Source organism: Cheilinus undulatus, linkage group 5, assembly GCF_018320785.1.
Source record: "Cheilinus undulatus linkage group 5, ASM1832078v1, whole genome shotgun sequence".
Taxonomy (NCBI): Eukaryota; Metazoa; Chordata; class Actinopteri; order Labriformes; family Labridae; genus Cheilinus; species Cheilinus undulatus.
Window position 1 is genome coordinate 43588384 of NC_054869.1, and position 24386 is coordinate 43612769.

Here is a 24386-nt window from a genome sequence, read left to right on the forward strand (position 1 = left end):
ACAACAGGCTAAACAACGGTTTGAAGATTGTTTTGAGTTATGACTTATTTGTTTTATATCCATAATGGTTCATAGAGGAAGGATGCGGCGTTTAACAAGGTCTAAGATGAAGATATAAAGAGTGACAATGCTGCTGGCTGTAAACATGGTAGGCGGCTATGTTGCTAAAGCAGGCTTAAATCAGTAACAAACATGGTACTTCTGGCAGATCCTTCACAATAAAAGTCCAAAGGTGCTGTTTTTTCAAAAGCTATAGTGAACACCCACATCAGGAGATGGGGTTTTCAGTAGCAGCTTAATAGCACACAGAGACTTACAAAATGAGTTTTTTGTGAACTTCTTCTCAGACTTGAGTTCAGTCTGCCATTGCAGTTTTGTTTTAGGGGACAAAGGGGGTCATAGTTCCTGAATGTTCATTTAAATGCAGTATCTTTACTTTTACCATACCCTGATTTAATACTACTTCCAGGCAAAAAGTCGATACCTGTAGTGGAAAATGTTGGATTATGCAGTCTAATGGAGCATTGAGGTACAGTTTGACATGCAGAAAATTTATCAGAAACAGACTGATGTTGTCTCTTCTTGTGTAGAACTTTGCTTGTGTTGTACTTACTTTCAAATGGACGTCGCTTTGGACTAAAGCGTCCGCTACATGACAATGTAACATTGTGATATTGAAATATTCCTAAACTAGCCAACTGAGTGTCACAATGTACATTTCTGCATTTCAAACTTCTTTAAACAGGATATATCTAGGGACTATAGCAGTGGAAAGCAACAAATGTGAAGTTCTTTAAACTAAAAATTGACATAAAGGTATAAGGTGCTACTGAAAAGATCATTTCCTGATGTGGACTTTTACAGTAAAAGCACTCGAGGAAAACAACAACTACAGACTTTTATTCCAAAAGATTTTTTTAGATGTGTCATGTTTATCATTAATTCAACTTTGCATTAGCACCGTGTTCACAGTCAGCCTCACTGTCACTATATATAACAGGTTCTCTAATCTCATTAAACGCCACAGCCCAATTCATTGAAGCATCACAGTCTGAAAACAGGGAGTCATGAGTTAAAATACCTTTTAACAGTTGTTTAATTTGTTGTAATACAAGTCACTGCAGCTCGGATTAAAGCCACAGACAGGTGGACAGAGACACTTGCTTCATGATGCTTTTATTACAGACATTAAACTTAGAGAGGAGGGAACACATCTTTAACCTCATTACTGTGCTTCACTTTAATCAAACAGATATAAATGGGTGATGTTTGGGGTTTTATCTGACTGCTCTTTAGTGTTGGGGGGAAATACAATGATGAGTGTTTTTGTTTTATGTCTCGTGTACGAGCTTGGTGCGTTCACAGTCCAGCGAAAATTAACAGAGTTTGGATTGTGGCGTGGATGCCGTCAGTCTGCTGTCCGGTATAAAACTAATGTAAATATTGGACCTGATACAGATATCAGATTGCATCAGGCCCATCTCTAGAGTCTTCTGTGTCTGTACATATGTATGGAAATCAGATCAGAAATGAAAAAAGTGGGTTGGTGCATCTCTAGTTTCGACTAATCATCCTACTGCCTCTATTAATAACTGCATAAACATGAAGATGGCCTTGTCCATCTGCCTCCACCTAACTTTCAATCAGCGTATTACCAAGCAGAGCTAAGGTTGGACTTATTCCTCCTGGCAACCAGCTACAAGCCCACCTGTCTGAAACCCTTAACATACAAATTAGCTTATATAAAAAGCCTAAATCTTAGCCTTAAAATTATCAAAACAGATGTAAATAGTAAATGGACTTGAGCTTGTATAGTACTTCTAGTTGTCGGACCACTCACACTTTTACACTGCAGGTCACACCTACCCATTCTTACCCTTTCACTCCATTCACTCCACTTTCACACACTGATGGCAGAGGTTGCTATGGAGAATTGGCCATCAGTTTTATCTTATCCCAGACACACTCATACACATTTACACACCACCGACAAAGCAGTTGGAGCAAATTGAGGTTAAGTGTTTTGCCCAGGGACATATGGACATGTGACTGCAGAAGCTGGGGATCAAACCCACAACCTTCCAACTGCAAGACAACTGACCCTACCTACTGAACCTCAGTCGCCCCTCTTCTTTACTAATCTTGGGGGTAAAAAATGGGCTCAAGAGACCAAAACCCATTTTGAACCAGGCTGTAAACATGTTAATTTCTGCAGTCAAAACAGGGATTTGAATGAGAGGTCCTGCTGAGGATTCCACATCTATTGCAAGTAGCTCACTGAACGAAACATAAACTTAACAAGTTATACATGTAAATAAGACTGATTATTATCCTCACATAAATTCACTTTTTCTGAATGTTTGTTTGTATTTTAACACTTGATTTATCCGTCACTGAATAGACATTCTGTTCATAGCCTAATGAAAAAAAAACAAATACAATTTTCCAAGAAATAGTATGTACTAGAAAGAAATGAAAGTCACTGAATTATCATTGATCATTAAGAAAAACTTTATGCAGTCATTCTGCTCTCTGTCTGTGATTTCTCTTTTTTATTACGGACATTTTAAACTTTTAGGAAACACACTATATCTGTACTCTGCATTCTGCCTGTAACATACACTAATGTAACAATGTGCACCTTCATGATATGCTAAAGAGACTTAATAAAACATATCTCTAGACCCATAAATTAAACAGTCAGTGGGGCAAAAAAAAAAAAGAAATATCCCTCAAAACCTAATAACGGTTGTTCCACCCTTGGTGGCAACAACTGCAAGCAAGCACTTGTGATGACTGTCAATGAGTCTTCCACATCCCTATGGAGGAATCTTGACCCACTTCTCTTTGAAGATTTTTTTTAATTCAGCCACATTGGAGAGTTTTCAACATAAATGGCCTGTCTAGGGCCTTGTCACATAATCTTAATAAGATTTAAGTTTAGACTTTGACTAGGTCACTCTAAAATCTTAATTTTGTTCTTTATGCCATTCAGAGGTGGACTTGCTGGTGTGTTTCAGATCATATGTGCCTTTGTGTTCCTCTTGGTCAGCAGTACTTTTGGCCTTGGAACTCTCTCATGGATGCCATTTCTGCCCAGTTGCTTTCTTGTTGTTGAATCATGAACACTGACCTTAACTGAGGCAAGTGGAACCTGCAGGTCTTAAGAAGTTGTTCTGGGTTCTTCTGTGATCTCCTGGATGAGTTGTTGATGCACTCTTGGAATCATTTTGCTAGGCCAACTACTCCTGGGAAGGCTCACCACTGTTCCAAGTTTTCTCCAATTGTGGATAATGGCTCTCACTGTGGTTCACTGCCCTAGAAATGGCTTTCTAACCCTTTCCAGACTGATAGATTCAATGTGTGTCATATACTCAGGTCTGGCAGTAATTAGCCCTGTATGTGGTTAGTGAGACTGAACTCAGCTTTTAAAAGATGCACTTTGTATGTACTTGGGTTATCTTTGTCTAATGTTAAGATTTTTTGATGATCTGAAACATTCAAGTGTGACAAGTAAGCAGTAAACAAGAAATCAGGAAGGGGGATAATCCTTTATCACAGCGCTGTAAGTGAATTAGCCTTTTTTGTTTGCACTTGTGCTTAAAAATATAAAGATGGTATAATAAATTATCATGAAAGCTTTATATATTTCTTTTATTAAATTATAAGGAATAATAATTATTCAATTAAGGGTATCTGAATATGAAAAATTATGTCCTGGTCGCATTGAGAATAAAATCCACATGGCTCCCTTGGCATCCAAAGTCACCCATCACTGCCCTAGATGTTCAATGTCCTTTATGACAGGGGTTCCCAATCATGTTTCCTTGGAGCCACCTTGCCTTGCCTGAACACCTGACGCCTTATTTGTCTTCACAAACTCTGCAAGACTAACGACTTAAACAAAGATAGCTTCCCTTAATGGTTAAACGCATCTTCACCTCTGACTCGACAATGATGTGTTTGTGAGAAAAGGCCTCACCCGTTCCCCTTATAGATCAGTGTTTGTACAGGGGACAGGAGAGCATTAGGAGGTGAGCAAGGGGCAGAAGCATGACGTGAAGGGATGAGGTTAAGTGGATCTTACTTTGCCTCCAGGGCCAGAGCAATAATGGCTGCAGCCATGGGAGCTGAGGCAGATGTCCCTGTGTGACTGTCTGTGCACCGGTGTCTCAGGTCTGTTGTGATCTGCAAACACAGGAGAAGAAGAGGGAGTGAGAGATGAAGAGGTAAAGGGAATTAGAGGATGAAGGAAAGGATAAAAAGAGGAGAAAGGGAACCAAACACAAAATAGATTTTTTTTTTTTTAAAGAAGAGGAAAGAAAGGAGAAAAATGACAGCAACGGCGGAGGAAAACAGGCAAACAGAAGGATTGAAGTCATGAGGATCAGGAGGATTTAAGCACACCTAAAACTCACAGAAAGACAACAAATACACTCTTCCGAAAACAAGTTGACAAAGTGCCAGTTTCTCCAAAAATTCAAGGAACGGATTCAACGCTCAAGGAGAAATAAAAGCTAAAGAATCAGAGGGAATTACTGGTAGTAAAACGTGTCGTTAAAGTGCTCTGTTCGCTTTGATTGTATGGACTTGAGACAGCCAACAAGTCAGCCTGACGGTGAGTCAGCCAAGAAACGCTTGGCTAACCTCCAGTCTGAGCCCTCATCAAAGGACCTTTCCTGGATTGAAAAAGTTTGATGGATTATCTAACGTGACACAAACACTCACGCAGAATCTGACATGGTTTAGTATGTAGGGAAAGTCGTCTGTTATTGTTTGAGTCGACAGTGCAGCGTGTGCTAGGGTAGATTAGACTGACACTCAGATATACGAGGTTCTACTGTAGGTCTAGAGGTGGAGGGAACCCACAAAGGACTGGTGTGTGTGTTTGAGTGTGTGTAGCATTGAAGTGGGGAATGTAGCAAGAAGCTGCCAGACAAGCTAGTTCACAGTGGACAACTGTCAGCGTCCATCTGAGAGGATTCATTTGGGTCAATAAGGGTCATAGCAGGCCAAAACACTGGACCCACACATTTAAAATCATAAAATAAGTCCTTTTAGATTCATTCACCAACTACTCATAGGAGGAAATTTTGAGACATTTTTGTGTCATATGTGCTTTTATTGCAAAAGGACTGAAGAGAGACAGGAAATGATGGGAGAAGAGAGTAGGAGAGCAGCATGTGGCAAATGTCACATATCTGCACACGCTCTACCCACTAGGTAAAGCTGAAGCCGGGCGCACACTGTGTCATGTTACGTCACATTTTCAATGATGCTCCTTCATTTGCATTTGAGCTTTGGCCCACCTCATCCTTTCATACTGGGGTCAGGAAAGTGTGTCGCACATAAGCGCAGAATAACACACTCACACTGGTCAAACAAACTGGACCTCAGGCTTGAATGTGCCGAAGCACGGTACAGATTGCTTAGTGTCAGTGCCCTTACATGATGCAATCCATACCGTGCCCAAGCATGTTTGACCAGTGTGAGTTCATACAGCACTCAAGCACAGTATGCCTCTTTGGCCCTAGCATGGATAGAAATAGTAGACTCTGGCACAGAATGATTGCTCAAGCAAGCAGAAGTAAGCACAAGTGTGCAATGTGTATGTGACATATAACTGATATGACCATTCCTCTAAACAATCCTTTTAAACAATGGCGCCTTGGAACTGTGTGGTTCATATTGTGACAAGATGACATAGCCATACTCATTTTAACTTTACAACCATCTATACCCTCATACTGACATGTGTCTATTATGTTGGAGTGGACATTGAAAAACAAAACCACTAGAGGTCGCAGTCTCTTACTGAGCTACTTTGAAGCAGCTTCCCCCATCCCATAGACTGAAGAAAGAACGGCCCATCCTCTGCTCGGTTGTTCTCTTGTAGTGATATTTTTGTATTTTCTAAAACTCATTGTTTGTTTATATTTCTTTAGAAAACTTGATTAAGGTCTGTCAGATGGTTCTTCTTCGTTGTGTTTGCTACTCTGGGTTTAACTGTTGGCTGCATTGCTCAACATCCCCCCATGATTGGTGGTGGTATTGCAACATTTAAGCCGTATCCGTAAGCTCTGTGAGAACGGGCGAAAAACGGACAAGTTTCGTATCCGTATGCGATTCAAATATAGAGCCTAAATAAGCCTTAAGAGCAGTGTGACAGCAGGTCAACAGGGAACTGGGGGGGGGGGGGTGTCAAGCAGGCTTCAGCATGGTATAATGTTTAATTTGCTGCCTAAAACTGTGACAAAAAACATTTGTTTATCAAAGTGTTTATCGTGCTTTAATAAAAAAGGTTTACATTTAGATTAATTTTACAATTTTGTTGATTAAATTAATAGAGAATTAACACCTTGACTTAAAGAACTTAAAGACTTTTCATTGATTAAAACTGAACTAAATATTTTCAAGTTTTTATTGACTAAAACTAAAAAGGTTAAAAAGGACTGGAATTTGACCAAAACTAAAGAACGTCTTAATTTAAAGACTAAAGGTCTTTACACAATGGGTTTGTTATTTTTGGATGTGGTTTTTTTTGGGGGGGGATCTATGGTGTCAAGCACTCGTTCGTACCTTGCACACTGAGTCCGTTGCATTTTATTTGCCTTCACTGGGAAAGTGGTAGTTGCAAATTGTTTCGTACTGCGAGCCTGTGGCTCTGTAATTCCTTTAACATCCAACTGGATCCATCCTGACAGAGAGCTTCATCCAGCACACACTCATGCATCATAGCGCTGAGCCAAGTTGGAGAGATGGAGAGCAACTTTTTAATGTAGTCTCTGTTATGACCTGTGAGTTGGCTACAAACTTATGCCTTCATCTGTTACATTTCCATGGCTGATATCCACATGATACACAGGCAAACTATGGCGAGATCAGGAGAGGTTAGGCAGGGTGAGCAATTGAGAGAAAATAAAGCAACAGGTGCTAATCTAAATCATTAATCACCAATATATCTGTTACATTTCCATGGTGGTAAGCAAGCGAGGAGAAAGCAGGGGGTACTGTTTGAATCATAAATCACACATTTAAATGACTTGGGAAAAAATTATGGATGAAAAATTTTGGCATCAGTGTGCAAACATGAGCCTGATTTCCTTTTTCAACCTGCGAAAAATTCAGACAAAAAACGGACACCATGCGCAAAGGCCTTAAGACTTAATCTAAAATAGCTTTCAGAATAAATATGGCATAGTTTGAGCCAGCTGGACCTAGTGTGAGTACTCAAACCCATTAACAAGGACTGGGCAGTATGGCCACAAAACCTCAGACTCTTTTAATACCAATGCTAATGATTTATGATCTTAATCTATTTCCTTCCTGCCAAAAAAAGTTAACTACATTTTCCATGTTGGGGTTTAAGAGTAAGCTGACAACTTGTCTTTAAAAAGTGCATTATGTAGTTTCAGGGGATTGTTTAGTTTCAGGAGTAGCTTGAGGAATAATACTGGATTTTATTGTGTAATATATTGATTAATAATGTTACCTTTGTTAGTTTTATAAAGCCTTTCTACATTAGTGTTGAGGGAAATGCATAACCTTTCCTGTTTGACCACCACAAAAAAAGAAAATAGGAAAAAAAATCCTGATCACTGCACCATTTCTGTTTCCTAAATGTTGGCATGCAGCTGCATGCCACAACACCTCTATATCAGCACATATGTCAGCATAGATAAGTCAAGTACAAAATGCTGCTTTTGCATGCAAAAAGAAGGCATTTTCCATTCTATCCTTTGTCTATGTGGCTTTAGAAACCTTTGTAAGTTTGTAAAGTAAAAAAATTAAAATAAAGAAAATGGTGAAAGAGGGAAAACAGCTTAATAATCTGTTTCTAATGAAAGTAATAGGTCCCATGTGCAAATTCAAAGTAGTTTCTGAAGTCAATATGCAGTGTAAATCAAAAGGCTTTCTGGCAGTCCTTTTGGCCCTTGTAAAAAAATTTAGGATGGGAAAAGAAACCTCAGCAAAAAAGTACAGAGCTCTACATTTCATGATAAAGGAGTACGGTTTCAGGCCCTGCAGTGCATTCAGACTGAGAATATGTGTGCTTCTTAAATGGGTTTAAGTCTTACTATCTTTCTGTCGTAGTTCTCCCCGCTGCTGTAGGTGGTTGTCAGTGTGGACGAGCACTCCTCCAGGTACCACGGCTTACGCCCGCTCTCTGCCGTGCTGGAGATAGAGATGGTGTAGATGGAGTTGGTGTAGCCGTCACAAGAGCAGTGGTCTCTGCTGCGCCCGCCATTGCCTGAAGCCCACACGAAGATGGAGCCGCGGCCCTTCCTCCCCTGACAGGAAAACACAGAGAGGATATATGAAGAAGCTTCTGAGGCAGTTACTGTCATTAAGCTTTGTTTAATTCTTTTAATGTGTGTCAGGTCTTCATTCAAAGCCTCAGAGTATTGAAATCATTGAGTAAAGTAGAAAAGATCAGAGGCAGAAACACAGCAAATATGCTCACCGGCTCTGTAAAGGGTCTGACGCTGGTTATCACCCTGGAATCACCCTTTAATTGATTTTATAATAACTCATGGTTAAGATAGTTCTGCTTTCTTGACCAAAAAAAACTCTTTAATGTCAAAGTGAAGACAGATTTCTACAAAGTAATATCAATTAAACTAAACTATGTAATGTAAAATAAGTCACTGCATAAATATTCACCCACTTTAAAGTGACTGATCAAATTCAACAGAGGTCCAGCCAATTGGCGCTAGTAATCTTACAATAAGTGAAATAGAGATCACCTGAGCGCAGTGAATGTGTCTCAAGTGATTGTAATGTAAAGACACCTGTGTCTTGAAAGTTCAGCCACTGGTTAATCAGTATCCCTGGCTACAATTACACCATGAAGACAAAAGAACACTCCAAGCAACTCAGAGAAAAGGTAACTGAAAAGTGTAAGTCCCGGGATAGATACAATGTAAAATCCAAGGCACTGAACATCCCCCCGGAGTACAAGATGGAGACTTGTGAGAGAGGCCACCAACACACCTAGAGACTCTTCATACAACTGTTGGACGGGTTCTTCATCAGTGAAAGCTTAATGGGAGTGACAAAGAGAAAGCCACTGTTGCAGAAAACTCAGATTAAATCTCTACTAGAGTCCACCAAACACTGCACATCACCACAAACACACCATCACCACTGTGAAGCATGGTGGTGGCAGCATCATGTTGTGGGGATGCTTCTCTACAGCCAACCCTGGAAGGCTTGTAAAGCTCGAGGGTAAAATTAATGCAGCAAAATATAGGAAACTCCTGGAGGACAAGCTTAATCAGTCTGCAAGAGAACTGCGGCTTGGAAGAAGATTTATTTTCCAGCAAGACAATGACCCGAAGCATACAATGAAAGCTACACAGTCATCGTTTAAAGACTACAAGGTGGTTGTTCTGGAGTGGCTGAGTCAAAGGCCAGACCTCAATCCAATAGCGAATTTGTGGCTGATCTTGAAAAGGGCAGTTTACACCTGACCCTCATGTAACCTGACAGAACTTGAGCAGTTTTGCAAAGAATAATGGAGTAAAAATTCAGTGTCCATGAGACCTATTCACACAGACTCAGTGCTGTGATTGCAGCCAAAGGTGCATCTACTAAACAGAGACTTGAAGGGGATTAATATGTATGCATTCACTGATTTCACATTACACATTTGTATTCAATTGACATTAATTTGTAGAAATATGGTTTCATTTTGATATTAAAGAGTGAAAAGGGCAAATTATAATGACCATGGCTGATTTTTTAATCAATAAAAGGGTTAAACATCCAAGGAGGTGCATACTTTTTATATGCACAGTATTTCACATACATCTGGGCAAAAGCCCATAGACTCATTTCCCTTGTGTATCTGTGTACATAAAAAGACAAAACATTGTTCCCCCAAACCCCAGCAGGGCAACAAGAAGAACAAAAACATAAAAATAAACCTAAAAAAACAACCACCCATAAAAAGAAGACATACTGTCACTGTTCTGAACATTTGATGTTAAGTGCTTATTGGCACATATGCATATTTGTTAGAACATATTCCCTTCACATGTGCAGCCAAGCAGCTGTTTAATATTCAGTCGTATTTCCAGTACATGAGAAAACTCATCACATATGTTTTTACTAATCAAGAAGCCAGAGCCGGCTCAAAGCAAGCTTCACATCCACTGAACCTGTGATTAAAGGCCCAAAATCTATTTACTAATAAAGCATTAAGTCTCTATGATTTTTACTTTGAAACTCTGAGCATTCATTCAGACACTGCACCAGAACAGGCCAAGATGAAATGATCTAAACACAGGCGTGGTGGAGACGCACCGATGGAGTTGCACTGTTGACGATGACCAACTGAGTTATGAATCAAAGTTCAGCCAGGAGTCAGAGAAAAAGACATCTGACAAAGTGACTGACGCTGTGACTCATGCTGTCAAAACACACGTTAGAGCACACTCACACATCGACACACATGAGTATGAAGAATAAAAGGTGGGATGGATTTCTTCATAACAGGGCTTCTGTCAGACAGAGATAAGCGAGCGAAGCCCCTCTGAGCGAGAGGGGGATCAGACAAGAGCAAACGCTGACTGATGAGTGATGAGGAGTCCTTTGAAGAGCAGTTAGTGAAAAACGGGAGGAGACAAAGACTGATATGGAGAGGAAAGAGTGAGTAGAGAGGATGTGGGGAGGGTGTTAAAACAAGTTAAAACTTCAGGACAGCAACTTGAGAAATACGAACGCTTGTATGCAAATCATTAGTTGAGTCAAACATAATTATCTTTGACACATTTAAATGCCTGTTTAATTATCTCAAACAAGAACTGTATAAAGGATGTACACCATGATGGCTCCCAAAAGTGAGGCCTATTCTTTGTCCATTATATGGGCGAAAGTATTTGGTCAGTTGATATTACACCAACAGGGACTGTAATGACAATGTATTCAAAAACATGTCCTTTATGACATCCTCAGAAAGTCCCATTTTGTATCACAAATGTTTGCAGATGGAGACTGCATGGCTAGGTGTTTGATTTTATACACCTGTGGCAGAGGGTCTGAATGAAATTCAATGTGGCCAAATACTTCAGTCTATATAGCATATTTCTTTTTAACCGGATTTAATTCCATGACCCCATTTACCTCTTGCATAAGCATCCCCACTGAGGATAAAATATGGTTAATGCTAGGTGCTGTTTACCAGCATCGATGCTCATATTTCCTGGGCAATAGGCAAAAGCACACAGAACATTACTTGTAAAAGTAGTTTATAATTATTTAAAAAATAACCTCTGCTCGAGGAAGTAAAGTTTAGTACATTTGCATCAGTGCAAACAGAGGAAAAAGAGACAGAGAGAATGCAAGATGTAAACAGCCTTGAAGTGCTTGTTTCCTGAAGAGTTTAGTTTAAGTACCAATTTCATGCAACAAACTGACTCAGGAATCCATTCTGCTGTGGACTGTACTCAACTGAGGAAATTTGCTGGTTGGTCAGAAAGTAAACGAGTGTGTCTTAGTTACCTGAAGGGGTGGTACATTAAAACAAGTCAGTGTCTCTTCTGCACAATGCTGGCTCCAAATTATGTCACCAATGCAATACAAGAGTGCCCATTTGGGGTTTTTCATTCAACACAGAAAAAACTTGAGCAGACTTTGGTGCTTTCAAATTTGAACATTTGCAGCTAGCGTACAAATATGTTTGTATGGCTTTGCTTGAGAGGACAAAATAGCTTTGTAGCTGTAGCTGCATTACTGCAATCTGGGCCGCAAAGTATTCCTTCCCAAGCCCCCGCGTTGCTCTCACAAACCAACAGCAGCCTGGTTTATCGACACTTATGCTGGTACAGTAACATGTCCAAAAAAATAAACCCGGTTTATAAAACAAAAACAGTTCATAATCGAGACTGAATATGGCGAATCATACTGTGCGTCACTGAAACAATGGTGATGGTGCTTAAATGTATGATCAAATGTGACTCCTGGAGTGCCGGTAGTCTGGCTGTTATGTCCTGTGTCCAGTAAACAGAAGGAGTAGTCAGACATCCTAGGCTTAAATCTAGCCTATGGCTTCGTTCCTGTATGTCAGAGGTGTCAAAATCAAGGCCTGAGGGCCAAATCTGGCCTTTGTACACTTAGATCTGGACTGCAAGATCATATCTTACTGCTATAACAAATGGCCACTGGTATGAGGTCTACAGACTTCCTCAAGTATAAAAATGCAAATGTAATCTTTAATCTTAAATCTAATCTTTAGAATATCCTTAAGTCATAAAATCTGAAAAGGTAAGGAGTCAAAGTAATTGGATAAAAAGTCAGGAATATGGATAAATAAATTAATTTCTGTTTTCGTTTCACATTTTCAATTTTGTTTCTTACAATTATGACTATAGTTTATGATTGACTTTAATTTCATACTTTGACCTTTTCAACTCATAACTTTGATCTTTTGTATCATATTTTGACCTTGTAGATTCACATATTTAAATTTCAAGTCATATTTTTACCTTTTCAAACATATTTTGTCGATTCCCACCTCGTATTTTGAGCTTTTCAGCTCCTAATTTGGCTTTTGAATCCTAAATTTTGACCTTTAAGACTCTCAATTTAAATTTTACACTCATTTGACCTTCTCACATATTTGCCTTTTACAAACATTTTGCCATTTTTATTTCATGTTTTCACCTTTTGGAAGGAATAAATTGGACTTTTTATCTCAGATTTTGAGCATTTATACTTATCATTTATACTTTTTTCAATTTCAAAATGATTTATCAACAGTGCTATGGTTGTTTTTATATGCTATTACTGATAAAAAATTAGGTTGACAGTTTATGGTAAAAAGTTGGCCCTATTAGGCTTTTAGGGAAAAACTAAATCTGGAATCCGGCCCCTGCTTTGATTGAGTTTGACATTCCTGCTGTATATCATTCCCAACAATCCCTCTCCCTAGTGTAAGATGTTCTTACTGTCCTATCTCATAAAGTCAGAAAATGACACAAGAAAATATTAAAGTGACTCCTATGATTCATGATGGAAGTAAAGCAGCACTTAAATATCTCTCCCTAAATGTAAGAATAAAACATTTTCTAAAGTTTCAAGTTATGGCAGAAAGTTTTGGTATAATAATACCCTTTTGTCAACTAAATGTAAAAGCACTAATTTTGCAGAATTTCCATCCCATTAAATTATTGCACACTGATTACTCTTGCATCACTGTGTGCAATAATCTAAATTATGCATATGGTAAAAGTTATGTTTATTAAACTGTTTAGATCATAAAAGTTCTAATAATAGAGGAAAATACCAGGGATCTGATCAGCTCGCTGTCACATACAGAGGCTTTAGTCCACCAAGCAGCCCATCCCTCCAGGCTCCTCTCCAGCATGTCATTCTCCACTTTCTCTCCCTGATTTCTACTCTGTCCTGTCTAAATCAAGGCAAAGCCCTTAAATAAAACTCTTAGCAGACCAAACAGACCGGGAAACTCCTGTCACACAGACAGCAGCAGAAGCGAGAGTACATCGACCCCCTGCACAGCTGTCAGTGTTATCTCTGACACCTCAGCTCTCTGTGATAAACCGTCTCTTCAGAGTGTCACATAGGTGCATGTTACACTCACAGGCACGTCTTCCCAGCTCAGCTTCACAAACACAGACAACAAGGAGAGAGCTGGATCACATCCACACACGCTCTGCTGGTACCAGCCGGACAGATCTCTCCCTCACCTCTGTTGCCTTAAAAAGAACGGCCTGTCAGCAGCGACAGTGAATGTCTTCCACTAACACTCCCTACATGTTTGGAGGGTTTTTTGTCTTTGCTAGCTTTTCTCCTTTTGCAGAGTTTTCACTTTCTATCTCCTGTCCTCTGAGGTTCACATCTGCTTAAACAAATGGCAGAAAGCCAGCTGAAGTAAAATGCTGGCGGGTTGAGTGAGTGAGTGCGAGGCTTGGCCAGTAAATGACTTCAACCCTCTTAACCTCTGCTGTAGCTTTTCTACTTAACTCAGCCAACAACATGTACTAGCTTGCCCTTTTGCAAAAATCACCTATGAATATGTAAATGCTAATATGCAAATAGAGCGGCTCTGCTCTCTGATGTCCAGAGGAGATCACAGGTGGATACCCAGCGAGGAGTTTGGTTACGACTACATAGGGCTAAAAAAACACATCTGATGTTGTTTGTGATAGTCTGCTTGAGTCTCCTCTCACTACATGAATACTGATTTCAAACTCTTGGCTGAGCCGTGTTCATTTGTGCATGTGTTTGTATGTAAATGAGAGTTCATGCATAAGTGTGCCCACCATGCGGATGCCATTCTCAAAAGCCTGCCTGGCTAGAGACGCCGGTCCGTCCACGGTCTTCCCGTCATCATCGGGCCCCCAGCTGGCGCTGTAGATGTCGATGTGCTGCGGCTGCAGGCTCAGAGACTTGGCCTCCACCATATCTGTTACATCTCCATCCAGCATTCGCACGCCTGATACACAAAGACAGAAATGAATAATTTAAAGTTAGAACCATATCCTCTGTGTAAATCACAACTTAAATATACAAAGAAAGGATTAAGAGAGTCATTTTTTAGATACTTTTAAATATTACACATTATAAATAAAACAATCTCCATTAATAATAATAATAGTAATGTGTAGTAGGGCTGTGCAGTTAATTTTACATCATTCTTACCGCAATAGGAGTATTTGCAATAAGCACATTGCAAAAGGCCTGAAATTATTGCAATTATGTTTTTATTTTTTCTACACAAGTAATGCTTACTCTTTTTACCACAGAAGTCTAAGTATTGCAGCCATGCTTTCACATCATTTTGATGTAGTGAGCTAAGAAAAAGTTCTCAATTGTTTAGGGGTTTAAAAAAAATTAGTAATGGTAAAAAGCTTTCTGGATTTATTTAAGATTCAAGAGAAAAATGTCGCTAACATACATAATGCAGGCATGAAGATCAGAAGCAAGACATAGAAAAGGACATTTCACTAATATTCAAGGTTTTGTACTGCAATTTATATCGTCATTACAACATTGAACAATATCATTGCATATCAAATATTTTTCTAGTAGGACTAATGTGTTCTAATAAAGCCAAGAAATTACATTTCTAATGTTGTTTACCAGAGACAGACTGCAAATTGCAGGTGTTTGCCTGCAATTTCTGAAAAAGTATTTGACCCCTTTCTGAGTTCTTATTTTTTGCAAATTTGTCACACATAAATGTTTCAGATCAAACAAAGGCTTTGGCAATCCAGTGAACCACAGTGAGAGCCATTATCCACAAATGGAGAAAATTCGGAACAGTGGTGATCCTTCCCAAGAGTGGTCAGTCTACAAAATAACTTCAAGAGTGCATCGATGACTCTTTCAAGAGATCACAAAAGAACACAGAACAATATCTAAAAACCTGCAGGCCTAATTTGACTCAGTTAAGGTCAGTGAGAAAGAAAGTAAGAAAGAGACATCCATGAGAGAGTTCAAAGGCCAAAACCACTGCTGACCAGAGAGAAAACAAATGCTTGTCTCACATTTGCAGCTTGTTGATCTCCAAGACTTTGGGGAAAATTTTCTGTGGACTGAGGAGACAAAAGTGGAACTTTTTTGGTAGTGGCGTTTTATTACAGTTGGTGTAAAAATAACAGCATTTAATGCAAAGAACATCATACTAACAGTAAAACATATTGGTCTGGAGCTGCTTTGCTTCTGCAGGACCTGGACAGCATGTAACTAATGGAAGCATGAATTCTGCTCTCTACCAGAAAATCCTGAAGGAGAATGTCCTGCCATCACTTTGTGGCCTCAAGCTCAAGCACACTTGAGTTATGCAGCAGGACAATGATCCAAACATGGCAGCAAGTCCACCTCTGAATGACTCAAAAAAACAAATTAACGGTTTTGGCGTGGCCTCGTCAAAGTCTGGACTGAAATCTGAGTCAGATGCTGTGGCAAATGGCTTTAAACAGGCCATTAATGCTGGAAAACCCTCCAATGTGGCTGAATTAAAAAAGTTCTGCAAAGAAGAGATCTGAAAGACTCATTGCCAGCTAGAGCAAACGCTTGCTTGCAGTTGTTGCCGCCAAGGGTGGCACAACCAGATCAATCATAAAAGGGGGCAAATACTTTTTCACAGCACTGTAGTATCCATGTAAAGGCATTTAATATCCCAAATCTGAATAAATTTAATCAGATTTAAGAAATATAGCTCATGTAAACATAGCTACTGTTTTCTATATCAGAAGTTGAACCTGCAACTCTCCAGAGCCCAACATAAGTCTGTACAGACTGAGCTACTGCCGCTTCTAAATAACCGTTCAGTAAACGTATATCCATGTATTTATTTGACTTATGACATTCTGTAAAAACTTAGCAGAGTACAGTTTGAGTTCATCTTGAGAGCAGAGTTCTGAAATGTAACAGAAACATGTCAAACTGCTGATAAATTCTGTTTACAAATATTACAAATAAAATGATCACTCACCTCCTATTCTGGCATTGTAGGCAATTCCCACAATGCAATGGGAATTATTTGCAGCTGCAGCCACTTCGCCCGCACACCGTGTCCCGTGTCTGCGGAGAGAGCGGGAATGAGCATCTTATTACACAAAGCTGGAACTCACACATGTGTATACACAAGCAGTAGAGCGCAAACGGGCGGATAAACACGCAGCTTTGAAGTAAACATAAACACTCAGAGAGATAAACCTGAATGCACCTGAAGCAATCCTGAATATGATGGTTTTAGTGCCAGAAACAGAGATAAAAGAGGGAAACTGGACTTCTCATACCACTCCAAACACACCAGGGTAACATTCCAGCAGTAACTGTAGCGGTGACAATCAGCCCGGGTCAGCAACAAGCGTAAACAAACATAAGTATGTTTGTGTCCGCTGCCTCCTCCAAAACACCACTATCTGGATCGGCACAAACACGCTCACGCACACACGCACCTCCTGCAGAGAACATCTGCATCACAACACCCCCCGGAAACAGCTCTGACCGCTGCCATGGAAACCCAGCATCTAGTGATCGGAACCCCCGGGGATGACACGGGGAAGTTTCAGAGCCGGGGAAATACTCAGAGTGAGGAGAATCACATTAAATAACAACCTGATGATAACCACAACTGAAGGTTTAGAGAGGAACCATGCAGACGAGCAGCTCTGCTGATCATTCATGTGTCTCATCAAAAGTCATCAAAGTGGACAGTGCTTCAAATCAGGCCTGCACAATATGAGAGAAACAAGAAATTCACACTTCACTTGTTCAATACTGAAATAACACAATTTAAAGTACAATAACTAAATATATGACAGTGTTGGGGCATACAGTTTCTGTTAACCTGTTGTCTGAATTCATCATAAACCCCAAAAGATTTCCCCCTCTGTATTGACAAAAATGTATCTAAAAATAGCTACAACCCAAATTCCAAAAAAGTTGGAGAACTGTGTAAAATCAAAATAAAAACAGAATGCAGTGATTTGCAAATCTTATAAACCCATATTTATTTACAATAGAATATTAACAACATATCAGGTGTTAAACTGAACCCTTTTACCACTTCATGAAAAGAATTAGCTCTTTCAAAATTTTATGGCAGCAACATATCTCAAAAAGTAAGGACATAGCATAAAAGGCTAGAAAAGTATGTGTTAATGATGAAAAACAGCTGGAGCAGCATTTTGCAACTAAATGGGCCTAGGTTAATCAGCAATGGGTCAGTAACATCACTAGGACCATTTTTGAGAGGCAGAGTCTTTCAGAAGTAAAGATGGGTGCAGGTTGACCAATCTGTGGAAGACTGCATCTACAAATTGTGGAACAACTTCAGGAAACTGTTCCTCCATGTAAAATTGCAAAGACTTAAAATATCCCACCATCTACTGTACATAAAATCATCAAAAGATTCAGAGAATCTATGGAAATCTCTGTGCCCAAGGGACAAGGTCAAAGGTCAAAAATGGATGCTTGCGATTTTGGGGCCCTTAGGTGTCACTGCTTTTAAAACAGGCATGATTCTGTACTGGAAATCACTGCATGGGCTCAGGAACTCGACCAGTGCTCCAAAAAAAATTGATACAGCAAAATATCATAATGCACAACTTGCCAACACATACATGGATAAAGATTTTCTGAACTGATATGGCCATATAAGCTGTGATGGCAATTTGAAGATATATATCCTCCATGGTGCAGTTGACAAAAAAGCCAGCAGATGGCAGCAGTTGTAAAACTGCTTGATGCAGCAGATGCCTAACTCAACCAAAAGAAGCTGATTACTCAGACAGGTGACATGGATAGTGTCTGTCTACGGCCAGCAGGCTAAAATCAAACATATTGGATTATTTTGTGTTTCTTCAAACAACAGAAAGTCAGGAGTTGGACGTAACTCACTACATCACCACATGACACCAGGCAAATTAGCAGTTAGCAACAACAGCTAGGCTCACCGGGCCAATCTGTATCCTCTCAGCCAGCATTGAATGACGCTGTAAACTCAAAGCTTTCTTCAACTTTTGACCAGGACATCATAAGCAACACTTCATGCTTTATTTGTAAAGCCATGAGCATAAAAGTGGCACTGATGACAACGGCTTCAGGCAGCAGCTTGAGGAGTGTGAGGAACACTGTTTTATCTTCACTCCTTGGTTCTTTAAAGAAACAGCAGTGCAGTTTTATGCAGAAGTAAAGCAAAATTTGGCTTATAGTAAAGTGAAATCAGAATATTCTATGAAATGTGTGAAAAACATCAGCAAGAGAGACCTCAGAGAGGGCCATTTTAAGTTTGGAAAGTTGCAACACTGTATCTGTATTTATCAATATCTAAGCGATTATAAATAGACTATTCTGATTCTTGTGGATCTCTGAGGGTCTGAATTTAAGTGCTGTAAAGTACAAAGCCTTAAAACTATACCTCTTCTGTTATCCTCTACAATGAAGTCCAGCATGTTTATTACATAATGTTTATTACCTCAAATCAACGTATCACAATGCGTATCCTATCATGAAGCAGTTGGAAATATTCAGTCCTGTTGGGAACCCTTACAGAAATCATTGTCTGTCAACACAGTTGGCCACACCATCCACAAATGCAACTTAAAGCTGTATTGTACGAAGAAGAAGCCATATATGAACACAGTCCAGACACGCCACAATCTTCTCTGGGCCAAAGCTCGTTTAAAATGAACTGAGGCTTAATGGACAACTGTTCTGTGGTCACATGAATCAAAATCTGAATGTTTTTTAAACCACAGCCTTGTCCTGTGGAGTAAAAGAGGAGACCATCCAGCTTGTTATCAGTGCACAGTTCAAAGCCTGCACCTCTGATGGTATGGGGCTGAATTAGTGTCTATGGTGTGAGCAGCTTGAACATCTGGAAGGCACTATCAATGCTGAAAAGTAGGTAGAGGTTTTAGAGCCACATTTGCTCACATCCAGAAGTCTCTTTCAAGGAATGCCTTGCAATTTTCAGTAACACAGTGCTAGTTCTGGCTTATTAAAGTGCACACTGAAATCAACATAGAGCAGTTACACGGCTGTGATGCAGCTGCCACACACCCATTCCAACACAACTGTGACTTAACCAAAAAGTCCATATCCAGCACTGTGGTACCCATATCTCCATCTTTGTTTCTATGTCTCGTGTTGGTTAATTTATCTAAAAGAAATTGAGACCTTATTCTTTCATTTAATCATTCAAATACGTGATCTTTAATATGTTTTTTATTTGAATGCTCACTTCGTAATGATGAGACACGTATAATGTATTACAAGCTAATATCTAGTTTTGTTTTTATGAGATGTTTTCTCATGATATTTTTGGAAAGCTTTGTTTCTTCTGTGTAAAGTAAGATTTACTCCACATGTTCACAGAAAAGAGGGGCTTAAGTAAAACATATTAAACGGATGTAAACCAGTGAGAGGCCTCTTTATCACAGTTAATGAGCCTTACTGTTGGCTCCTGCTTTGAAACGCTTCAACAGTCTTCACTCACTTCATTTCACTCCACTAATCCATTCAACTGTCTGTCTGGCTGTCTTTACACACTTTGTTTTGCCTGGATTTTCCATTTTCTAAACATCTGCGTCACTCTTTCAGGGATCTCTCTGTAATTTAGCCAGAAAACGTTTAGACAATGAATCATTCACAAACAGTAATTATTCAAAGTGACTCATGTTTTTAACTTTCTGATCAGTTCAAAAATTACAACTGCATTGATCTGCACCCTGTCCAAGTCTTCTTTTAAACCTCATTCATCAAGTAAAATCATTTGTTTTATCTTCAGATGATTTTTTTAAGCTTTTTGTCTCTATTAGGCAGGACAGTGAAGGAAATACAGGGAGAGACAGAGGGGGAAGACATGCACCCAACAGTGAAAGAATCTGGATTTGAACACGTGCATCAAGTACTATAATGTCTTCATGTTTGCTCAACTGAGCTGAACCAGAACACACAAAGTAAAATGACATATTAGATGGTTTTCCATGAATCAGGCTGTTACTGACTTCATGTTTAGTACAAATGTAGAACACAACAAGTAACCTGGCACGCCAGATAGACTGTTTCATATCCACTGCATGGGATAGACCTCACATTCATCTGGGAAACCCCCCATACAAAGTGTTGGGGAGGGCAGGACTTTTCAAAGAATTCTCAGAAGGTGATTGGACAAACATTCTGCACGTCTCATTCTTATAGACAAATCAGAGCGACAAGAGAAAATGAGGTTGTAGGTATTCACAGCTCCCATAAGATCAGCGGTAGGCGCTGTCGTAGTTTACCAACTATGGAGCTTGTTGTTGGGTCAAACTCATGCCGAGGCCAGGAGAAGGAAGTGCAAAAACATCTGAAAAGTTTTCAGTGTTGTTCTTTGCTCCTCTTTCAATAAAGAAATGGTTCCCATATCTGATAAACTGTTGCTAAAGCTATATCTGAGCTGATAGCTACACCAGCAGCAGCCATTGCTTCAAGCACAACTAAATCCCACCCATAGCTACCGCGTCATTCTCAAATGATGCTAATTGGTCCGTTCTCAGCCCAAGCATTATAGTTTCAGATTAGAGCTCTGCAAGATGGATTTGCCTGATGACAGACATGGAGTCTGGCCAATCCAACTGCTTAGCTAGGTTACGTGGTGGATTTTTATAATGGTTATCATTAATACCAGTTACTGTTTCATCTGTACATGTGAAGATAATGAAAGTGTATACCAAAATGAGGTAGACAAGCTGTTTAAAGGATCACAGCATGCCTCCTAGCTCAGCATAAGACTCCTCTGGGTTCATACCCAGTGTTTATAGAAATTTTCTGATGATAGCTGCCGTGTTAAAGTCCACCTGGATCTTAAATATTCTTGCTTTCCTTCATTCCCATAATTGTTCCTCTCTTCTTGTCCCCACATGACTTTGAGTGCCATTAGGATCACGCAGTAGATATTACTCTACACTCTGGATGGGCTACCCAACAAGTCCTCCATGTGTGGTAAACACTGTATTGTGAAACTATCGTTATCTAGGCCATGTGTTGTGTACTGCATCCTGAGTTGCCCTTTGATTCCCAGTGTTACTTTTCTGGGAGAAAAAGGGCTGCTTATTGGAAACACAGGAAGACGGGTGTGAACAGATTTGTCCAGTCATTAGCAGCATATTTTATCATATCCTATCTGACATCTTGCATTACGGACTACGCTGAGATTCCTCACCCTAGTATGAGCGATATTTATTAGACATCTAACACAGGAAACTTCACTGCTAACACAAACGATGCTTGTGCCTCCAAATGAGTAACATCAGAGAGATGTCCGTGAGAATAATTCAGTCATGATGTGCTCTCCTTTCCTCTGCTGCTAACATTCACTGCACAGCTGTTTGCAATGCACACACACAAACACAACAACTAAATTAAACTCATGAGCGGTACGTCATTCCCTGCTAAACAACCATAGGTTTGACGACAAGCTGCAGTCTGCACATGAAAGAATGAGTAATAAAAAGCAGAAATATCTGAACTCAAAGGGAGCAGAGCATCTTTCTGTCCTCACACACACAGAACATCCATTCAGCCTTAAAGGGAAACCAGCTCATTAAGCTGCATCTGTAGGCCTCATGTCTCTTTAAGACAATGCATCACCAGCAGGGACGGAGACACTGCCAAGACACTGCAGCCAAACACAAAAAAACCACTTACGAAGCCAAACTGGCACAAGACGAGTGCCGAGACGAGGGAGCCTCTCTTGTTTTCCACTCACACTTGTACACACCAACTCCACCACACAGAAAAACCACAACCCACCCACAAATGTCACAATCAAACACACTAATGTAACTCATCGCACCCACAACAAGGTCAAGGCTCTGCAAATACAAACATATTGAGGCACAGAGCTTCTGGTAAAAATCAATCAAATAAACACGGACACAAAGAGCATCATTTAGTGACCAGAAGAACAAAACACTGCAGCCACATCCTCATTTTAAAAAGAATCGTAGTAAAACCACTTCAGTTCTCTGTCTCCTATTAAATAAGAGGACATTTGGTTCTTCTTACTTGTTCTCGTTTGTTGCGTCATATCGTGGCATGGGGTCCATGTCGTTGCCGTTGACATCAAAGCTGGCCTGAGGGTCCTGGAGGAGATATGTAGGGCAGAATATGAACATCAGAAAGTCTCATGGACAACTGGAAAAACTGCTTTTAACATCCCTGCTGCAAACACATGGAACATTTTACAACAAACATCAAAACTTCACACATTTGAGTCCATAGGGCAATTCAAAACCACTCTGCCTTTGTGTTTGACTGCTTTTAACTGTGTTTAACCATTTCTGTATCTTGTACTTTGTATTATTCCATAGTGTAAAGATGCACAATATCATTGGCTTTACATTGGAAGCAGTAGATATTAGTAGGGATGCACAATAATGGATTTTTGTTGATATCTGATATGCTGATATTTACAAATGTATTTTAGCCAATACTGATATCTAAACATAGTTCAGATCTAAAACTTAAGTCCTTTAAACACACAATTTAAAGCAACTTAGTCCATAAAACACCTTAAAGTTTTAAAAATCAGGTAATTAAAGAGTTGACATAGGTCTGTCCAGCCTAAAGAAACCAACACAATATTAGACTAAACAAGGGCTGAACAATTTTGAAAAATTACCTAATTGTAAAGATTTTGACTTGGATTGCAAACTGGATTTGAACTGTTGTATTGTTATTCTCATATCTAATAAGAAATAAAGTATAAAAATTAAGAAAGTCTGAGTTTTCATAGACCATTCTAAAAAAGGCACTTGAACGATTACATGATTATTTAATGCTTAACATCTGCTGCTGCTGCAAAAAGTTTTAAACTGGTATTTTGACATCAATTTTAGTTGAAAGAAATATTGCACCTTCTGTGTTTTGAAAATTGCAGCAGGCCATATTGTGATTTAATCTAATTATTGATTAATTTTCCAGCACTAATGGTGATGACTTCTCCACCCTGTCACCTTTCAGTGTTGGCTTACAGCATCTTTGCTCCAGTTATGGTGTGCAGCATGACACTAAGTATAACAGTAAAAAGTGTCATAATGATAGTAAGAGCCAAAGACAATCAAAAGCTGCAGTTGGTGGAAAAAAATCAAAGATCTGGGGCACATTATGGGAGTGACAAGTGATGATGATGTATAGCGTAAATGCTGCAAATTGTATGCACAAGCTATTGTGCTAGCACGCAAATTTCGAACGTGTATGGACAATGTTAAAACAGAGTTTTTTACAGTTAAGTGGACTCCACTTTACACTATTCACTTTTATTTTAAAAAGCTATAAAATAATGTATTTACAATATTTCTTAAATGACCAAACTGGTCATGTGCTAGTCACACCAATAATGTCTCCACATTTCACATTTCTGAACTGAGAAATGTTATGTATAAATATTTGAGTCTGTTAACCCTCTGAGTCCTATGTTATTTTTTAACCATTGTGTCTGGCCTTGATGTTTTGTCTTAAAAAGCTTGTAAAACATCAACGCTGCTGTGCACAGTCAAGCTCTAAACATCCTTTTTCCAGGATAACATGGGCTTTCAGAATATGTCTGCTGCAGTAATGTAACTTGAACTTTAAAAAAGTTATGGGACTATAAAGACAAAAGGAACAAACTAATCTGAAATTAAAACTCAAAGATTTTTATGTTTTACACACAATAAATATTAATGACAAATTTTTTTTTCTGGACAAATTTGTTCTTCCATCTCTTTTGGACCAAAAGTAAAGTAAAAAAAAACATTCTGTGGCAAAGAGGCTTCAAATTATTTACATTTTCACAACAGTTAATGCCCCTTTTGGAATTTGAGTCATTATTCAAAGCAGTTCCTGTCTGCAGTGACACGGAGGGACACATCACAGCCTCTCTG

General features: G+C 39.3%; 1 protein-coding gene across 3 annotated transcripts in view; it reads right to left on the reverse strand.

The window, feature by feature from the left end:
- Positions 1-24386, reverse strand: part of pcsk5b (proprotein convertase subtilisin/kexin type 5b) — a 137078-nt gene that overhangs the window by 62767 nt on the left and 49925 nt on the right. For all 3 annotated transcript variants that reach the window (XM_041786784.1, XM_041786782.1, XM_041786781.1), the window contains exons 5-9: positions 22528-22604; positions 16463-16551; positions 14286-14458; positions 8079-8291; positions 4088-4188 (exon numbers count right to left, since the gene is read on the reverse strand). In XM_041786784.1, the coding sequence (XP_041642718.1) occupies positions 4088-4188; positions 8079-8291; positions 14286-14458; positions 16463-16551; positions 22528-22604 (653 nt within the window). The remainder of the gene's footprint in view (positions 1-4087; positions 4189-8078; positions 8292-14285; positions 14459-16462; positions 16552-22527; positions 22605-24386) is intronic.